At 53.6% G+C, this 18,865-nt stretch overlaps 6 protein-coding genes across 6 annotated transcripts; 4 read left to right on the top strand and 2 right to left on the bottom strand.

The window, feature by feature from the left end:
• Positions 1-778: 778 nt before the first annotated feature.
• Positions 779-1,102, top strand: PG998_014165 (uncharacterized protein; the record flags this gene model as incomplete). The annotated part of the gene is made up of 1 exon (XM_066880981.1): positions 779-1,102. One exon carries the CDS (start codon positions 779-781, stop codon positions 1,100-1,102), a length of 324 nt encoding a protein of 107 aa, XP_066723833.1.
• Positions 1,103-3,655: 2,553 nt separating this feature from the next.
• PG998_014166 (uncharacterized protein) lies at positions 3,656-3,913 on the top strand (the record flags this gene model as incomplete). Its single annotated transcript, XM_066880982.1, has 1 exon — positions 3,656-3,913. One exon carries the CDS (start codon positions 3,656-3,658, stop codon positions 3,911-3,913), a length of 258 nt encoding a protein of 85 aa, XP_066723834.1.
• Positions 3,914-4,141: 228 nt separating this feature from the next.
• On the top strand, positions 4,142-4,750 carry PG998_014167 (uncharacterized protein; the record flags this gene model as incomplete). The annotated part of the gene is made up of 3 exons (XM_066880983.1): positions 4,142-4,182; positions 4,268-4,379; positions 4,406-4,750. 3 exons carry the CDS (start codon positions 4,142-4,144, stop codon positions 4,748-4,750), a joined length of 498 nt encoding a protein of 165 aa, XP_066723835.1.
• A 374-nt stretch (positions 4,751-5,124) lies between these two features.
• PG998_014168 (uncharacterized protein) lies at positions 5,125-5,401 on the top strand (the record flags this gene model as incomplete). The annotated part of the gene is made up of 2 exons (XM_066880984.1): positions 5,125-5,154; positions 5,237-5,401. The coding sequence occupies 2 exons, from the start codon at positions 5,125-5,127 to the stop codon at positions 5,399-5,401; spliced, it is 195 nt and encodes a 64-aa protein (XP_066723836.1).
• Positions 5,402-9,003: 3,602 nt separating this feature from the next.
• PG998_014169 (uncharacterized protein) lies at positions 9,004-10,498 on the bottom strand (the record flags this gene model as incomplete). Its single annotated transcript, XM_066880985.1, has 4 exons — positions 9,004-9,604; positions 9,674-9,814; positions 10,082-10,193; positions 10,246-10,498. 4 exons carry the CDS (start codon positions 10,496-10,498, stop codon positions 9,004-9,006), a joined length of 1,107 nt encoding a protein of 368 aa, XP_066723837.1.
• Positions 10,499-11,875: 1,377 nt separating this feature from the next.
• Positions 11,876-12,667, bottom strand: PG998_014170 (uncharacterized protein; the record flags this gene model as incomplete). Its single annotated transcript, XM_066880986.1, has 1 exon — positions 11,876-12,667. One exon carries the CDS (start codon positions 12,665-12,667, stop codon positions 11,876-11,878), a length of 792 nt encoding a protein of 263 aa, XP_066723838.1.
• Between the last annotated feature and the right edge of the window lie 6,198 nt (positions 12,668-18,865).

Below are 18,865 nucleotides of genomic sequence, written 5' to 3' on the forward strand. Positions count from 1 at the left end.
TCGCAAATGCAAGACTCGTTTTACAGCCAAAGCCCCGCACCCGGATTCACCTTGGCGTGATTCAGACCCAACCTAGCAATCGATCGAGTCGGAGTGCGAAGACTTTCAGCAAGGAACCCTACATTCGCGTCATCCAACGGGACTAGAGATACATCCAACCGACGAAGCCGATCGTGGAATCACATCCGATATGACGTCGAATGGAAGGTTACTCTCAATCGTAGAAGTAAAGCCGAAGACACGATAAGACGTCGCTTTCGCCGCGGGAACTTTGGGAATCCAGTCTACAGCGAAAACTCGAGAATGTCGTCACGAAGAAGCTCCTATTATCAGATCCTTCCAAGTGGAAGATATTAGGATGGTCGAGTCCGTGACTGGCAAGCGAAAATTGAAGAAACGTTACGACGGACTGGATATTAACTGGGCTACTTTAGAGAAACAGCTTCGAAGTTGGAGCTATCCGTTTGCGCGTCGGAACAGCTTTGTATTACCATCTCTTTTCAATTATACGGAGACAACACCCGAAGCAGGTCCATCACAGCAGACCACGCGGCCGAGGACGATATCGAAATGGATCGTCGACCAACTTGATGCTCCACGAGCTTGACGGGCACGTTGATTCTTCAGGTGAACTCCTCTTCCATGGCGTCGTGTGCGTACCCTTATGCGATAAGCTCGGGAGCTCCCTTGCCTATTAGGCCCATACTGCTGGCGGGACAGTGAAACAAAGAAGAGATACAAACCGAGGGCGCTCATCTTCGGCGCGCCCGCTGAGTACATGCAAGACGGTAACGCGTTAGAGACGCATGACGATGTGCCTCAAGATATGCGTGACCTGCTCTACGTGGAGGATCAACAGAAGATGGAACGACAAAGTAAACCTATACAAGGGAAGTGCCTGCCTATCAACATCACCAATGTGCTGCCTGGTACAACTGTTGGTGGCCCATCGTCGAGTGCGGGCTCATCGTCGAAGACGCTTACCAACTTAATTCCTGGTCCTCTCGATGAGTCCGTCCAGGAGTATTGCAACTGGCTTGGTTCAAAGGTGACGCGGATGGATCTCAAACTAGAATATCAGAAGATTCAGACATCACTTTAGAGGAAGGCCTTGATCTTGAGTTGGTATACGAAGCCCAGGACGCTACATTGTATGAACAGAAAGGCATCAAGATGGGTGCTGCGCGACGTTTCGTATACCAGCATGTCGAAAATGACCCTGTGCACTACGCTCTCTACCACCCACTGCCTGAACACACCAGTCTAGGAATGCCATAAAGCTTAGCTCTAGCGCATCCGCAAACTCTTGCCAGTGACGCTTAATGAATCGCTTCAGCTCGGCGAAGTACTCTCTTCAGTAGGGTTGAGGTCGGGTGAGTACGGCGGAGGTACAATAAGACCACGCCGGCTTCGTCGCACATCCGCTCAATTTATCGGATCGGTGGAATCGAGCATTGTCCATAATCAGAACCGACTTGGGCTCGGCCACCGGCCCAATATAGCAACAGCCTCAAGGAAGCCCGAAGACGCCGCCATCGGTAGATATGGATCCCTGCTCTGGTTCTGACGAAGAGGCTGCCAATCCCTGTGGAAGCAGTACCAGAGGCCCAGAACCAAGCACTTGGCCACGATCACGGAGCTTTCCCCAGGTCACCGACCAAGGCACTGGAAGTCGAAGCTGCTCTCCTCCCGCCGGAATGCAGGCACATGAAGCTCGCATACCAGTATGCACTTCGCTTCATCAGCTACCCCAGCAAACCACCCTGTCAAGCAAAACCCTTACCAACGGACCATGAGACCAATACGCTATGCTTAAGGCGATTACCATAGATAGTTTGCCTGCTCCACCAAAAGTCAGGAAACCAAAGGGCAACCATGATGAGGAAGATGGTCAGTTGGACCGTGGGTTATGTTAATCCTGTTCTCAAGTTGGTTCGTTACAGTATATACAACTCTCTTACTGTCCATTTCTTTAAGAATCGGTGTATTACTCTCCGTTCTCTCTTCACCCTATTCCCAAAATATTCCTTTGATCATTTCCTCATCTTCTTGATTCTGCAACAGACCAATACTGCCTCAAATAGCCCCGCTACTCACTTGATCCCCTTCGCTTAATGAAATCCGACAATAAATTGTCCTGGCAGATTCGGGTTGCCTTTTTGTGCATAGAGAGAGAATCGGAGCATGAGCCACAGCAGTGATTCATGGCGCTGGCCCTTGGCACTCTTCCGCCTTTGGTGCTCTGCTGGGCTGCCGCCTTGACGATAGAGAGGTGTAATATACTGGCTGGTACGGTTCTCGGAAGTCGGCTCGAAAGGTAAAAAGTTACAATTGTTCTACGGGGCACAGGGGCGAACAGCTACTAATGCCACGGATTAAAGCTGGAAAGTTTGTCAGTGCTTGTCTTTACGTTTCGTTGTAGGCATCGGAACTGTGCCAACCGAAGGCTGGAAATTAATTATGCCGCTTGCTTCGTTTTGCTGTTCTCGCTACTCCAAATGAGGAAACAAGCAGCTACACCCTGGGTAGCGGTCTGCCATTTCCAAGTGGTCGTTGGTGGTTTACCCTTCCAATATAGCTTCCTACGATGTTGGTGGCTAATGAAGTACTGTAGCCCGATATTTGCGCTTCAGCGTGTGCACACCCTTCGACTCATTGTACGTGCTTTTTCTAGCCAACATCGCTAGCTCACAACTAGCAATGCAATAATCAGCCATGGTCAGGGGGAGTGATCCCTTCTCTTTCACAGCTAGCTTCTGACTATCAATGGGTCCCTGATTTTGTTTTTTCTCAAAAACTATATCTCCTATGTGAATTCGCTTGCCACCATCCATTCACAGTCTGCATTCTACCACTTTCGCAATTTTCCCAAATCGCCATCCGTTGTTGTTCTATAACGAGGAAACTTCCCAGTGCCGAAAGTTTCTCTTGTAGTGTTGGTTGCAACCAGCACTTGGCCGCTGCTGTCCACATACCCAATGCTTAGGCCTCCATCGCCCGTACTAGCTTGCTCGGCACTGATTTGGCGTATTAGATTGCTACCTAACCGTTACTTTTGGTGCGGGGTATCCTTCAAGTTCGCCGCGGTTGCCCCCAATTCTATAACCCACTCGAACCTCTATGATATCTGCGCCTAAGTCCTAAAACATCGATCAACTCCATGTCTTTTATCAAAATGGAGGTGGTGGAACATCCCCATTTCCCATGTTCCACTATCAGCCAGCCCAGCCCCCAGCACAGCCGTCCGCATCAGCCACGGGAGCATGGGGTGGCTGTCCGAAGACCCTCCATCGAGTTCCTTCCCGGTGGAAGAAAATCACAACCAGTTCGACATACTCGAATGGTACCCACACTTCCAGTCGTGTACTAGCTACTTCTTGGACTATGTGCAGCACTCTCCGTCCGTCCATGCCGTAGCGGCATTCATCAACATCCAGCTCCCGTTTCAAAAAGAACATAATCGCGTGCTCACTTCGAGGATGGGCGGCTCGCCCCCCTGCAGCTGGCAACCCTCCAACGCCCATGCCGAGTAACCAGCCGCCTACAAGCGTCTCCCCTCAATCCCTACATACGACGTCTCGTGGTGACGGGATTGGACTTTCCCGCAGTGCTGCATATGTTTTTTGGTGATAGCTGGGCCGTGGGTGTAGGTCCAATGCACAAGGTGGAACGCCGGAACTTCCTGTTTGCTGCCAAGAGCGCGAGCTGGCTCGACGTGAAAGCACATTACGACATGGGGGAGGAGCAGTGCATTCCGTTTCTCCGGTCGCTCCAGAATGTCACGGAGAAGGAAATCGTTATTGCGGAAATGAATTGGAGCGAGTGGCTGGCGATGCAGGACTGGATGGTCGGGCCAAGGTCTCCTGATGCCAAGAGGAACTCCCTATTCAACATCAAAATGGAAGATGCCTGACGAGTTCTACACAGTAATATTTCGAATCGAGTTACTAATTTGGTGTATTGTCATAAATAACATGTGCATACTGTCCAGTAACATCGTATTGGACTCGATAGCTAATTATGTAGTCACGGAGCGATGCCCCTACCTCCGCCTCCGCCATCTCAACAAGCCTCCATGCCTCACGAACCATCCCCGTCAGATTCTCCGCCACCACCAGGAGTGCTACTGGGTCCGACTCATATGAGCGAGAATGGCGGGCCCCTGAACATCACAGTGGGGCCGTCAGGGGGCTTCTCGCCACTTGCAGCCGCAGCAGCAGCAACAACAATACCACCAAGCCATAACACCTACTAATCATACTTATAGCAATTCCAATAGCAGCAATAACGCGCGCCTGTCTGTTACGCCCACCAGCCTGCAAGATGTCCGCCTCACCATCACCTGGCTCCACCACTCCTCGGCGCGCATCCTCGAGACGGTGCGCCCCTCGCTGGTCGCCTGCAGGACGCCGCCCTCGCTTACGTTCGCAACCCGCACGCCTTCGATAATTTAAGGGCCGCCGACGTCGCGACGCCTCAAGCACCCCTGTGCGTCCATGGGCTGTGCCACCCCTCCTCAGATGACGATGACGGGCGGCGTCTGGCTCTGCGAGCCACAGTCAAGCGGGCCTGGTTTGGCGAGGAGAGCTGGGACCTCGCCAGCTACCGGGGCGGTGACGATTTGGCCAGGCTGTTTGCCTCGCTGGGCGGCCAGGGTACCATCCCGCGGCTTGAGGTCGAGGTGGACTACCCACGTTCGTGGGCGCAGGGGTATGGCACACGTAGGGGTATATGCGTACTTGTATCGTGATTGAGCCATCGTATTCCTTCCCATCTCCGTATCTTTTCTAAGTTTCGTTCTGGTATTCCCCCTGTGGTTTCTCTCCTATTATACACGAACCTAAAAACGGAATGGATCGTTCCGAGGCATAGGCCAAGGCTGGAAACAACCTCACCATCTACACCTTGATAAACCCCATGGTGTAACCCACCACACCGTAAATCAATCCACCAGGCGCCCGGCTGATGACTCATCAACCAAACTAGCAATTCCCATTGGGGTAAATAGGTGGATTTGGTGGATTTGTAAGTATGTCGCTGTAGTTGACGATGGTTTTATGGTGTTTTCGACTGTTTTGGGGGTAGAGGGCGGTCTCGTATTCGTATCCAGGGGTAACACGGAAGATGCCGAAACTAGATCCCTTGACTTTGGTGGTAACTTACTCTAACTAAAATTGATGTTAGCACGCTGCTCAATCTAACCTTTGTTTACTTACCAGCCCTCTCACTACTCCAGACGCGCCGTTCTACTATGCTCATCAACACCCTTAAGATGCCTATCTACCGTGCCGCTGCCGATTCCATTCCGATAACGAACCAAGGCCACGAGGCCGCGCTTTTCAGGCACTTCCCAGGCTTTGCCTTCTCTGAACGCGTGCGAGATACCAGCTCGTGGCTGTAGCAATTTAGCTACGATATCCAAAACCGCGATAGCAGGCGCTAGGTTTGCAAGCAGTGTATCATCGCCAATAACCCATTGCCCAAAAATATCCATCCATCCGGCCTCCAGAACGCTGCTGGTCACCTGTATACGAAGCACTTCGTGCTGGCGCCACCCGATAAGCCCAAGTTGCGAGAGGAGAAAAAAAGAAGCAGGTCGCCAAGGCCACTACAGAGCATCGCGCGTTATGAGTCTAACGCCGGAGGTCCCCGTTAAACAGGCGGTTACTAACAAGCTGGTAAAGATGTTTGATAGAAAGCGATTCCAGCAGCTGCTTGTGGCATGGATCGTCGCCCAGAATCAGCCCTTTTCCATCGTCGAACAGCCTGAGCTACGTGCCATCTTCGAATATCTAAACCCCCAAGTCAGCATCCAGGAAGCTCACCTAACGCGCCCATCTATCAAGTCTCTGATCGTGACACAATATAGTAAGCACCGTTCCCGAGTTTTTTTTTTGAGTTTTTTTTGAATCAAGTTTATTGTCCGTATGCAGCTACCTAGCTATGACAGACACTATGACAAACCTAGCCCTGAAGAGGGCTTACTCCTTTGAACCCAGGAGAGTAAAATCCGGAAATTCCATCGCTCAACTTGCTGTCCATGCATAGCCTGTTCGTTGTAGTTAGCAAAAGGGAAGCTTTGTTTCCCGTAGAAACGAGAGCAGAGCTACCCGTCCACGCATGGTAGTGAAAAGGACGGTAGTTGTGAGAGGAGCCCCATGAGCTGCCTCCGTAGCTGCTGTCGCTGCCTGCTGAAGTGCCGACAGTAGAGTAGGAGCTGCGTTGTCGTCTGCCTCGTTCTTGCGCAATACCTACAGACGTCGGAGTCGGTTTTCCCTATGAGGTGTAAGTAAGTTGCTATGTGTCCGATGCCTGTGCGTAGTTGAATATACGCGGACGTGACACTCCGAGGAAATCCAGAGTAGTCGAAGGGCTTCATTGCAAACTTTGGCGGCCTTCTAGTCAGCAATCGGTACTGCTTCCCCAGGCCGTGAACGCGTCGGCCATGGCTTTCATTCTGTTCTCCGAGGTCCCACAGCTGCTTCCATCTTTCTTTCACCTTTTGGTGGATCTGACTCTTCAGCCAGCTGAGGGACACAAAGTGGTCTTGCCGATCGTGTCGTGGGAGAGGCTTCTGAAGCCCCTTCTTCGCTAGCTTGTCGGCTATCTCGTTGCCCCGGGTCCCACAATGCGCCGGACACCAATGGAGGTGGACAGGATGTTGGAGAGATTCTGCAATGCTGTTCACTTGCCTGGCCAGATAGCTAGTTCCTTGTGTCTGGCGGAGCGCGACCTGGCTGTCGGTAAAGATGTAGCAGGAAGCGTTCCACGATCGGACAATTCGTAGGGCTTTGTGTATGCATGTGAGCTCTGCTTCCGCAATCCGGAGGCCTGGGCCCAGATTCCAGGAGTAGCATTTGGCTGCTCTCGTGTGCGGAGCAAGGGAACAGAGGCCCGCTGCGGACCTCGTTGTATTCCCTCGGGTGTCGAAAGAGCCATCCGTGTAGATGATGACTGTGTGCTGCGGGATCGTTCGGAGGAGTTCACGATGTCTCTTCGCTGCCTCCTCTTTTCCCACGCTGAGTATAACTGGGTGCAGGAGCGGGCTGTACCATGGCGGGAACCAAGATTGGTCTATCCTCTCTATGATTTGTGACTTCGAAAGACTCTTCAGCAAGACAATGGGGGACTGAAGTTGTGTGGGGTAGGACGTTGGGGTTTGAGAAAGACCGTAGTTGCAGTTGTTCCCCAGAGCAGGTTGGTTTCGTGGTCCGTTGGTAAAGGCTTGTTTGACGGGGTGGTTGTGGGGTAGCTTAATGAAGCGAAGTGCATACTAGTATACGAGCTTCATGTGTCTACATTCCGGCGGGAGGAGGGCAGCTTCGACCTCCAGTGCCTTGGTCGGCGACCTGGGGAAAGCTCCCGTGATCGTGGCCAGTGCTTGGTTCTGGAGCTTCTGGTACTGCTCCCACAGGGACTGGCAACCTCTTCGTCCGAACCAGAGCAGGGATCCATAGTCGGCCACCGAGCTTACACAGGCCACGTATAACTGGCGCAGGGCATTCAGCCCGAGCCCTCTTCGCTGGCGGGCGATGCGCTGGATGCCTTGGAGAGCTCCGTTGGCTAGGGTCAGTCGCTTTTCTACGTGGGTCCGAAACGTCAGCCCAGAATCGAACCAGATGCCGAGCCAGCGAACCACGGGCTTGGGTATCACCTCGGCGTCCTGGATCATTATGGTGTCCAGCAGGGGTTGTCTACCACGGTGGAAGTGGATCAGCGCTGTTTTTTCCACTTCGAAGTTCGCGCCCGCTTTGTCGGCCTTGTCGAAGAGTCGTGTTAGGGCGTCATGAAGCACCCGGCAGTTCTTCTGCGTCGACGTCGAGCTTGCTGCGAGGGCGAAGTCGTCCATGTACGACAGCTGTAGCATGCCATTCTGTGCGCTGACAAAGCGGACATACAGCAAGAAGAGGATCGGGGAAACAGGGGAACCCTGTGGCAGCCCCGAAACTGCGTAGGATTTGGAAAGCTGGCCGTTGAACAGCAGTCTGATTTTGCGCCCGCAGAGAAAGTGAGTGGCCCAGCGGATCAGCTCGTCGGGCAGATGGAGCTTCTGGAGGATCTGGACCAGCTTTTCTGGGTGGACCAAGTCGGATGCGCCCAGTATGTCGAGGAAGATCACGGTGGTGATCTTCTTTTTCTGGCGGTGCCGCTCGATGTAGTGTTGTAAGAGTAGGGCAGCGTCCATGGCCGAGCGTTGTTTCCTGCCGCCGACCTGCGAGCTCTCTAGCAGGTCCAGCTCGACGTTTGCCAAGTACGCCAGCCGATTGACAAAAAGCTTCTCGAGGAGCTTGCTTAGGCATGGCAGGAGCGAGATGGGCCGATAGGCCTTGGGCCTAGAATAGTCGGGCTTGTTGCGCTTTGGTAAAACGATCCCTGTCGCGGTCTTCCACGCTGCAGGGTGGTAGCCACTGTGGAACAAGGCTTTGTAGGCTTTGTAGAACACGTGCGGGATGGTCGCGTGCGCTTCTCGGATGATCCGCCAGTTAATGCGATCCTTCCCTGGGGCTGTATCCTTTTGCGGGATAGCCTTTTCGATCTCACTCGGTGTTAGGATGGGCCATTGCCGATCGCCTTTGCTATGGGGTCGAGCCCGGCTTCTGGGGTCGGTTGGCGACGGACCGTGAGGCTAATTGCCCATAAGTATATCACACAACATATCTTGCCGTACACAAAGTGGGTCAACGTGGTAAAGCCACAAAAAGAACGGCATTGGGCATAGTCAAAGGCCTTGCCACGAATCACCATATTCATTTAAGGAACCATGTGTCACGTCACCTTCCCCGTGCCACATTAACCCGGCACGACTATCAGTATCCAGCAAGTGGCCCGTTTTACTTTGAATTCACTCCCCCACCCTAATTCGATTCAGTCCCATTTCCCTTGGGCGCCACTGCCTCGACGGCGGACACCAGATCCCGCAAGGATCGCCACTGTGTACTCCGGTCCCACCCGCGCCGTTTCCAGTGGTTTGCGTCTCGGGCCGGAAACAGCCCGCCTTTGGCGTCAACGACGCCGCGCAGGGGACATGTCGTGCGCGAAGACGCACCAGACGTTGTCGGCGGCATCGAAGGATGCATGCGTCCGCCGTAGCGTCTGCATCGCCTGCGCCAGGTTGTGACCTAAGTTGGTGTCGAATAAGGGCTGCTGCTCCTCGGTGTCGCCGCTACACCCTCGTCCACGGGCCGTGCTGAGGTCGCGGAGCAGCTGGCGCAGCATATCCAAGACAGATGTGGCAGAGCTCGGATTTTGGCCTCCCGGACAGGTTCCGTGAGAGGCGATTACCTGCGCGACGGCGTGCAACACTTCGTTGGGAATCTCGTCGGGTGGCGCAGATGCAGCGGTGGGCATGGGGAGCTGCGGGGACGGATGCAGCTCGCCTCCGTGGTGACAGATGTCGCCACCGAGGAAGATGAAGGTGTCTTCTTCATCCCCTGCGACCGCGGCGGTGGTTCGTACCAGGCCAGACATGTGCCCCACGGCGTGGCCGGGCGTATCTAGTAAGTAAAAGGAGCCGTCTGCAAAGAAGTCGATGGCGCGGAAACCGCCGATCTCAAGCATCGAGGAGCCGAAGTCCACCTCGTGCAGTTTACGACCTCTAAGTTTTCTATGGGATCAGTACCATAAAGCTGATAGGAGTGGATGACCTTCCCAAAGGTATTGCGGAAGTGCTTACTCGAAATAATCGTCTCGCAACTCGCTCTTGGGGTTCGTGGGGTAGCCCGGAAGGTGCGCTTTGGTGAACCCTGTACCGACGACAATTTCTGTGGATTTGGGAAAAGTATTCGGATCGCCAATGTGGTCGAAGTGGTGGTGACTATTGTTCTCACAGTCAGTAGGCCAGATCAGTTCGTTTTCCTTTGTGCTTTCGTCAATTCCTTGGTTGCCCCCTTTTAGCTGTCCAGCCACTCAATACCTTTGACCAAGCCAGAAACCGACTCCTAATCATCGAGATTGTCTTTTTCTTATACTAGTTTAAAGTATCAAATATTTTCCATGCTCACCGAGGAGCCAAAAGCCGTGCCAAACCAATCTTTCCATAACAGGTGAATGGACATGAGGAATAAAAAGGGCCAGAACTCACCTCCAAATCACACTATCCACCTCTTGCGGATCCACACTGCCTTCCTTCAGTATGTCCGCTACGCTTTTGTCCTGGCCAATCTCCCATCCTCCGTCGGCTATATCTCGCAGGACTTGAGGAGAGTAGACCGCGTCAGGATGGGTGGGTGCCCCAAGATCCCAGACGGCCTTTTTCCTTTTCCCCCACCGGCGCCGCGTCGTTCTCCAAGCCGCTACCCATGCCGTCGCTGAGCTGTTCAATCAAGAAGCACCACGTTGTGGTAGGCTGTATTATGCGCAGATCCTCGAGCGGCGGCATTAGAAGCTTGCTCTCTAACTGTTCGTTGCGGATGCTCATGGTAGAGTCGATAATGGAGATCTTGGCTGTTGCGCCGGGCGGCGCATGGAGTTGCGGCCGCGTCCCTTGTTCAATTGACATATTTACCAAGCCTGTTTAGCAACTTAGCGAATAACTTGAAGTCGTCTTGTTTTATTCCAGTACATAAGAAATCCGGACGATATGATCTTTTCTTTTGGGTTGGGTACGCTTCTCAAAGGTTAGGCTCATGTCTAGCTATGCCTTTTATTGATATGAGCTCCCCATATAAGTGCGGGGGTCCAATACGTCACTGCGACCTTTGCAGCCATCGGGTACCTGAATTATGGAGGCCATATTCGAAACAATCCCCTGGGACGCCAGGCGGTGGGCTCCAGGCTGTAATTGTAACTGTGACGCAATCTTGCGCACATCCCGCAAAGTACAAGTAGTGACACGTAATTCCGAAGCCATGGGCACCGCTCGGTGACCGGCTTCTATTTCCATATCCTCGCACTTGTTCTAGTGGAGCCGACTCATTAACCACTAAAACTAGGCCATGCCCAAGTCGTTGGGTTTCGGCGTAGCAAGACCTACGTCACCGTTGCCGAATCCAAGGGCTGACGAAGGATTGGAGTGCGGCTACAGGCGAGCTTGTTTTTACAACGAATGATCACCCCATACATGGCCGAGACACCGTATCACAGCATGTATGAAGATACATACGATTCTCACGGGGATGACCGACGCCGAGGAGATGATTTTTTTTATAGCCGGCAGGAAGATGCGTGTGGAAATGCATCAAGACGGCGAGGTTGACCAGAAAGAGGTTGAAAAGGGGAGACCAGCGCTCTCGCTCGCAGCTGCTGTTGTTGTTGTTGGAGGGAGGTTTAAAAGGAGAGATCCGTGCTCTCGGCAGCAGCTGTTGTTGTTGATCTTAGTGTGGATTAGGCCACTTTAAGCAAATACAGCTGATCTGCCTTTAAATGCTGTTGTATGCTGTTATAAGTGTTGATTTGAGGCCATTTTATGGCTTGTTGCGAGTGTTGCTTTGATCGGCCAATTCGACGATTTCTGGCCTGTTGTTGCTGTTGTTTTAGGCTTGTTGGGCCCACTAAAGCGTTGATTTTCAGGCCTCTTAGCAGCCAACAGGCCCCAAAACGCCGATTTAAGCTATTTCTGGTCAATTGGAGCCGATTCACAGCATTTTGGCTTGATCAACAACGTCAACTACAATAACACCTCAACAACACACGCGCAACCTCTTTTTCTGCCTTCTTTCGCGATTAATACGCTTTATCAATCAATTCCGCCCAGAATCAGCGTTTTCCGGCTTAAAATTCGTCAAGCGGAGGTTAATCTATGCCTCAAATAGGTATGGGCGTAGCCTTTGACGATGAGCCTCAACAACTTTAATAATTCTCAGACCCCATCGATTTTCACACCAAAATCCACATATTCCTGAGAAGTTGCTAACATGCGAGAGCAGACCACCAAACGTCAATCCACCCTCCTCTCTCGACGCCTTTTCTCTTCTAAATAAGCTGTCCATGAGGCTCTCACGATCTGCTCTCGAATCTCCGGCGGCAGCATGCCTTCAAGCCTCTCGCAGCGTTGCCGAGCCTGCTCCAGCTGGTCTCTCTGCCACCTAGGCAGGTCAGCCTCCTCGTCGACCTCTTCCTCTCCGTCTCGGCATATAAAGTTATGGAGGCCACATACGGCATACACGATCCTCATCTGCGTACGCAGGCCGTATTCCGGCGCAGTCTCTCGCAGTATTTTCCACTTCCTCTTGATCATGCCGATCACCTGTTCGACGATGATCCTCGAGCCACTTTGCCGGAGGTTATACAGCTCTTCTGCGGTCTCCGGTCCCCTGTTACCTTCACGCCACTCTTGGAGGTGGTACCGGATGCCGTAGTATGGCTGAATTATGCCTTCCTGCCTTCCGAACCCAGCGTCTGCTAGGTAAAACCGGTTGGGGGGTATGGTGAACCCATGAGCGAGCGCATGATTAAGCAACGTCGAGACATTCATACTACCCTCCGCTCCGGCTAGTACGTAGCTGAACGTTCCATCCATACGTACGGCGGCGAACACGTTCTGATGAACCATCCCCTTCCTGCTACGCCAGTTGCGTTGGTGCTTCTGGGGGATGTGCGCACGCACCAAAGTCCCGTCGATTGCCCCAATACAGCCATTGAACACCGACCTCTTCTGGCTCAGTTCGACCTCCTTCGAGACATACCCCTCTTCCGACAGACGTACGAAGGCTTGGAATAGCTTCACCATCACCAGCAGAACCTTTTGGAAGGCCGCCGAGACGGAGCTTTGGGCGATTTGGAAGCGATCGGCCGTCTGTCTCTGAGCTGTTGTGGGCGATGATGTACAGAAAGATCAACACCTTCTGATCAACAGTCTCATACCTCGAGCCTTCGAGACCCGCTCTCTGTAGCTAATGCACGAGCTTTCGAAAGGTGGAAGGTCTCATCCTAAAGAGGTCGAAAAACACCCTGTCAGGGGCTTTCAACATCTCGTCGGCAACCTCTCGAGCTCCTATTGGTCCATTGGCGTGTATGATGTGACGCTCGCTAGGCTGTTGGCGTGTGCTTTTAAGCACTAGAAGCGCAGCACTTACAGCGTATCAGAAAGCTGCTTTTCAGACTTGGTTCTCGTCCATTGTTGACGTTTGGATGTTTGTATATGATTCACATACAAACATCCAAGCTCGCAACGAGGTGCCTTTTCACCCCTCGTTGCGAGCTCGTCTTTTACAGTTTTCGAGCTCCTAGAAGGGGAAGGCGCCACGAGCGTTGCCTTTTAGGGGTAGATCAGAGTCTATTTCTAGCGTGGTACGTTATTTGCGTTGCACATCTTTTATGAAGCCATTTCAAGCTTTTAGCCATACTAAATTAGGCTTAGATCTTCAGAATAGGCAAAACCACCAAGGGGTGAGCCAATCTATGCAGAAAATGATGACGCAACAGCGTTGCCCACTGCTCCGTGACAGCTGTACACCGTTTCCCACCATTCTGGGAGGGCACCGCCGTGGTTGAGTCGACATGATCGGCGCCAAGGGTCTTCTAGCTGGCACCCGGCTGTCCAAACGCACAGCTCTCTGCAGCGACGCATCCATCGCGCCGTGGTCGGGGTATCTTGTGGGTGCTGGCCAAGCACCTGCATTCGTCGCCGCGGCTGGTGCAGTGTTCGTCGTGGAGCTGGGCTCGGTACGAGCGAGCTGCCGTTCCACTGTCGGTTGGGAACCTGGAGTGCCTGCTGTATGATGAGCGTCAACGGCCAGTCGACTATGTAGTCAATAGACGAGAATCATGCTTACCTTGCGGCCTTCGCGGCGAAGGCAGCTGCCTCGGACCCTTCTGTCTCATCGGACTGTTGAGAATGACAGTCCCGCCGTCATCGTCGGGGATGACGTCGTAGATAGACAGAGGCTCCGCCGCGGCAGCGGGAACTGCTGCAATATACTCGGGGTCGGTTTCGTACTCGGCATCCGCATCGCTGTCTATGCAAGCAACGGCATTCGCGTCGTCGTTGGCATCCGCCTGGGCCTCGAAATTGATGGCTTCGACTTGGCCGCTCGATCGCGTCGCTCGGCCGTGGCTCGGTCTCGCATGGCACGCGGCTGATCCTCGAAACTGCGGCTGTTAGTAACAGAGCTGAATACACTCGATGGAACGGTAAGTGGGACTGGGGACGGACAATCCTGTTGAGGTCCGGCACCTGCTGCCCGCGTGCGACGTGCATCGCCGTCTCCATCCGCTCGTGCGTCGGGTTCCAGTACGCAAGCGCGCTGAAGACGTCGCAGAACCGCCCGAGGTCTTTTGTCTTGTTCTGCAACGACAAGCCGCTCTTGCGAACCTTGTCTTTCTGCGCCTTGGTATGGACCATGACGGAGGCCTAGCTACTAATACGGTTCGGGTAACTTGCTGGACTCTCTTGGAGCATATTCCTGGTGTCCATGGAGCTTCAATAGCGTCCCGCGTAACGGTAGATATACTGTAGTCACACTTGGCTTGCGGGTGTCAAATGGGGATGGCATGATGAGTTCGAGTTGGGCGAACGTCGCCAATGCAGCTGCTGATCCGGTTCCGAGCCCATGTTGGCGAGAGGGGATCCCGGGCCAGCTTCTCTTCGACGCGTCTTGAGGAGAAGTTGCGCAGTTCAGGAGGATTGGGCAGTTGGTTCTCAAATGACGCAGGCTCGCGAACCGGCTCTACGCTAAGAACGGTGGGTTCTAGACCTGGCCCGCTAGTGCGCTAGTGCGCTAGTGCGCCATTGCTACTCTTCCGACACTGCACTCCGACGGTAGGGCCAACAGGTCTGCAGGCAACTATGAAGCCAGCATCCGAAACAGCGCGCGAGGATCTTTGAGCTCTCGACGGATGCGGCGATAGAGAATACGCTGCTGAATGATTCAGGCTCCGAGGCGACCTACCTTTGCCAGAACGGTACAAGCAGAGCGGTGGGAACGTCAGGCTCTGTCCTGCGCACCAGAACATGAGCTGCATCACAAATTGTCCGTCCGGCGTCCATTCCGTCTCTGAGTGCCACTTGAGGACGGTTCCGATTCTGCATTAGAATCAGGCCAACCAAACTCAGGACTGAAACCAGCCCGTGAGACTCTTCGAGCTTACGCAGCAAAAGACAGTATTGCATGTTACTGGATGATTCGCGCTCCATTCGAATCGGCGCACCACGTCGATAATGGTACAATTGAATAATCCGATCGGGCGGACCAGAATGGTAGTTGGGCCTCTCAGTACCATTTCTGCATACTACTCGGTGGGAATTGGAGGGACCTGAAAGTGCCTCGTGTGAGCCAGCAAGTGCGACACGGCCAACAACGGAGCACAACAATATCGACGCTGCTGTTCGCTGGCTTTGCTCCTTTGGACCGGCGGCGCCACCAGCAGCTCTGCGTCCTGAGGTCGACATCTGCCCTACCGCCGCTTAACGACGCAGAGCTGGAGAGATAACTTTCGACCGACTACGAAAAGGCATTTCCTGATCGAGAGTCTAGCTTCGCAAGATGAACTGCACGTAAGTCACACCGTCAGTACTGCACCGGTCTCTTTTGACGACTGTACCTTGAGGTACGAACCCAATAGGACCGGAAGTCGCTTCAGGTAGCATGGCCAGAAACAGGTGCAGATAGCTGAGCTATGATACTGGTAGGTACGAGCCAGAAGAGCTGCATGGAGGCTTTCGGGTACAAGGAGCGCATGCTACTATTTGAGTATCTGGGAGAACAACCAGATGCGTTTCTGCTACCTCTCGTGAACGGACCGAACTAGCCCAAAGCAACGAGCCACAGAAGCACTTCGGCAGCCACGAGGGGCCCATACACATTGGAAGCGGCGGAATTGAGTCGTCGGCGAAGTCCAGCCATGCGGTCAGAACTTGTGCTAGCCGTGCCAGCCAAAAGCTACCACGAAGTGGACAGCAAGGGTCACCAGCCGTATAGGCCGTATGGGCCGTATGAGCAGTATGGCGGTCGCTACGCGTGGCAAGCAGGCACCGATGACATCTCACATGTTGACCAAGTATCCAATCTGGAGTAGGCCGTAGCAAAGGACTTCACAAGCGTAGATGACCAGCGCGACCGCGAAAGCGCACTTCTACAGCCACCACTGGAAGCATTTGGTACTCTGGCATGGGCCACGTCCGTTTTCAGACGTCCGCTGGCAACTAGCATGTCAATGGGCGCCGCAAGCGGTACAAACGTTGCGAGGGCCGTTTCTTCTGCATACTGTAATACGGCAGGTCGTTTACGGTACGTCTGTACGGGACCATAGCTACGCCAGCATGGGATTTGACGCAACATGGTTAGACCGGCTGCCAAGAAGCACTTCCTAATCGAGAAAGCGGTAGCTTCGCAACATGATCAACCCATAAATGGCAGGTTGGGTACTGTACTGTATTGGGCTGGTCACTTCTGGTTACTGGACCTCGAGGTACGAAGCCTGGAATATCGGAGTAGCTTTCGGTAGCATCATCAGGAAACGGTGCAAAACGAGTGTGCTTTGCCCAGAGATACGGGGAAGTACGAACCAGAACAGCAGCACGGGGGATTCGGCGTACAGTGACCCCGAGCTACTCCGGGACTGCGTACGAGTACGGCCAGATGCATTTCGGCTGCCCTCGAACGCTGGGTATGTCGTAAGGACTGAACTAGCTTACACCAGAAAAATCCTTTGTCAAACTCTTGCGACTGTCGGCTCCCGTTCAGCTTGGCTGGCCGAGTGGGCGGATTCAACCCTCAGGCTCTTCGCGACACAGGTCGCTTCTAGCTGCCACGGTAGACACTGACTTCCAGGAAGGTCCGCTATTCCTGGAATGGCAGGTAGAGACGACCCCGACGCTGAGATGGTGCGAAGCAGTGAGAAGCACAGGTCGGGCACGGCACTGTACAGTCATCTTGAAGGGGCTTGCGTTTTTGCTCATGGTGGCTCCGTCACAACTACGAGGAGACTACAGACTACACAGACTACAGAGACTACAGAGACTACAGAGACTACAGAGACTACAGAGACTACAGAGACTACAGAGACAGCTGTCGTCTCCCAAGTCTAACCTCCGCCAAGGTCATTAGATTCAGATAGACCGCTCCGGACGACTTCGAGTGATGGCCCTCTGACGGTGGCAGTCAATCAACTTGAGCATGGTAAACACGAAAGCTGGAAAAAGTCGACATGACATACAGGCGCAGCATGAGCAAAATCCAATGTCTATTGGGTGACAGACAATCAAAAGGCGGTCCGCGCACTGGCACGATGCCCAAAGCAGCTACGACCTGCACAGTTCGACTGCTTGGCCGGCACAGGCCGAACACCCATTGGCCCATCGGGTGGGGTTAGCACCAGCTGATCTCGAATTAGCGCCATGCGCTGCCCATTTGGTTGGACCTGTCCTGCTGTTATAAAGACCACTTGCCTCCCCTTGCCTCCCTTTCTCTAGTGACCCAATCTGTCGGGACACATTCCTCCCTTCGGAATGCCCGAGCAACCGACAATCCCCGACAATCACCGACAATCGAGCTGTAACGTGCATCACCGAGACGAGATGCAGCGGCGTGGTCAATCCACTCCATCCGACGGCTGAGGATTGTGACACGGGTCATGGAGCGAGGTCATATCGAAAGGACTACATTATCGAACCGATTTCAGTGTGACGAAGTGGTGGCCCATGGTGGACATGTCTGTCGCAACTCTTCCAACCTGCTTTTCACAGGCCTGCGCGTTCCCAGTCCTCATCCTGGCACGGAACCTCGCGCCGATTGCCAGCGCTCGCCGGGCGGCTTGACGAGGATGCTATGGCGAACTGCTGGCCAAGGGTGAGCGGCGATCCAGCTCCAGCTCGGTCCGAAGGAAGGCGTGTTCGAGGGGTTTGGGTTACCCCTCTTCTACCGAATGTGGTGCGATTTCCAATAGTGTGTCAGCGCTTATGCTGCGCTAGCAGAGATTGCGCTTAGTTAGGAAGATTTTGGGAAGTTGTTTCGCAAAATCAAGGACAAGATGTACAACAATCAGTAGGTCTCCAGTGATGTCGGGCTTTTATAGCGGGCTCATATCCGGTCTTGCCCAGGGTGCTTGCCCAGGGTGCTTTACCAGGGTGCTTTACCAGTACGGCAGATGTGCTCTAGGAGTGTTGACGAGACGCGGTGCGTCGGGACTTTCGTGACGTAGGTGCGTTGCAGAAGTTCAATTGTATATTTTACCCACTTACCTGTGTCTTTGCCCGTGATTCGGCGCCTCTGAGAGATCGAGAGGTCTACTCTTCTTGTTCTGCATTCGGTTGTACTGGTGTTCCCAGGGCCAGGCCTCGCTTAGGTGTCCCTTGGACGCTGGATCCGCCTTGCATGCGTCACCAGGGCGTGCCAGTCACATACCTGAACTAGGAGCGGGGAAGGCCTCCGCATCCTTGGCGTTCATTGGAACACCCGAATGCGCATGAACGTCTCCACATTGTAGCTCCCACATTGGGTGTAGGATCCGATCAGGTGAGCAAAATCCGATGCGGCAGGTCGGCGGCTGGCGATTGGCGATAGTATCCAGGCAAGACGCTGTGCAGCAGGTGTTGGCCAGTACAATGTCACCTTGTTGCGCCTCAAGATGTGGTGAAGGCAAAGATGCTAAACGAGCTAGGACGGGACAGAGCATGGCCACTGCACCGTTTTCGTGTGGTGCTCACCTTGTCTCGCGTGGGCGTAAACTCGTCTACGTTGAAGATTTTATGCGGAGAACTCAGCTTGGAGATTAGGTATGACGCCTGGTTTGGCATGACATGGCGCTGCTATTGGTAGGCGGCTCAGGTAGAACTGCGCTTATCGTCTTATAGCTCGTTTTTTTTGACACAGATGTTCCCCGTCACCTCCCAACTGGCCGTCAGCCAACAGTCATCACGCAGCACCGTTACAGAAAATGGCATGACTGGAATGAGTGCAAGCATGCTCGGCATGCCGAACCGGTAGGG

Source organism: Apiospora kogelbergensis (genome assembly GCF_038363985.1).
Source record: "Apiospora kogelbergensis strain CBS 113332 chromosome Unknown utg000010l_segment0_segment0, whole genome shotgun sequence".
Taxonomy (NCBI): Eukaryota; Fungi; Ascomycota; class Sordariomycetes; order Amphisphaeriales; family Apiosporaceae; genus Apiospora; species Apiospora kogelbergensis.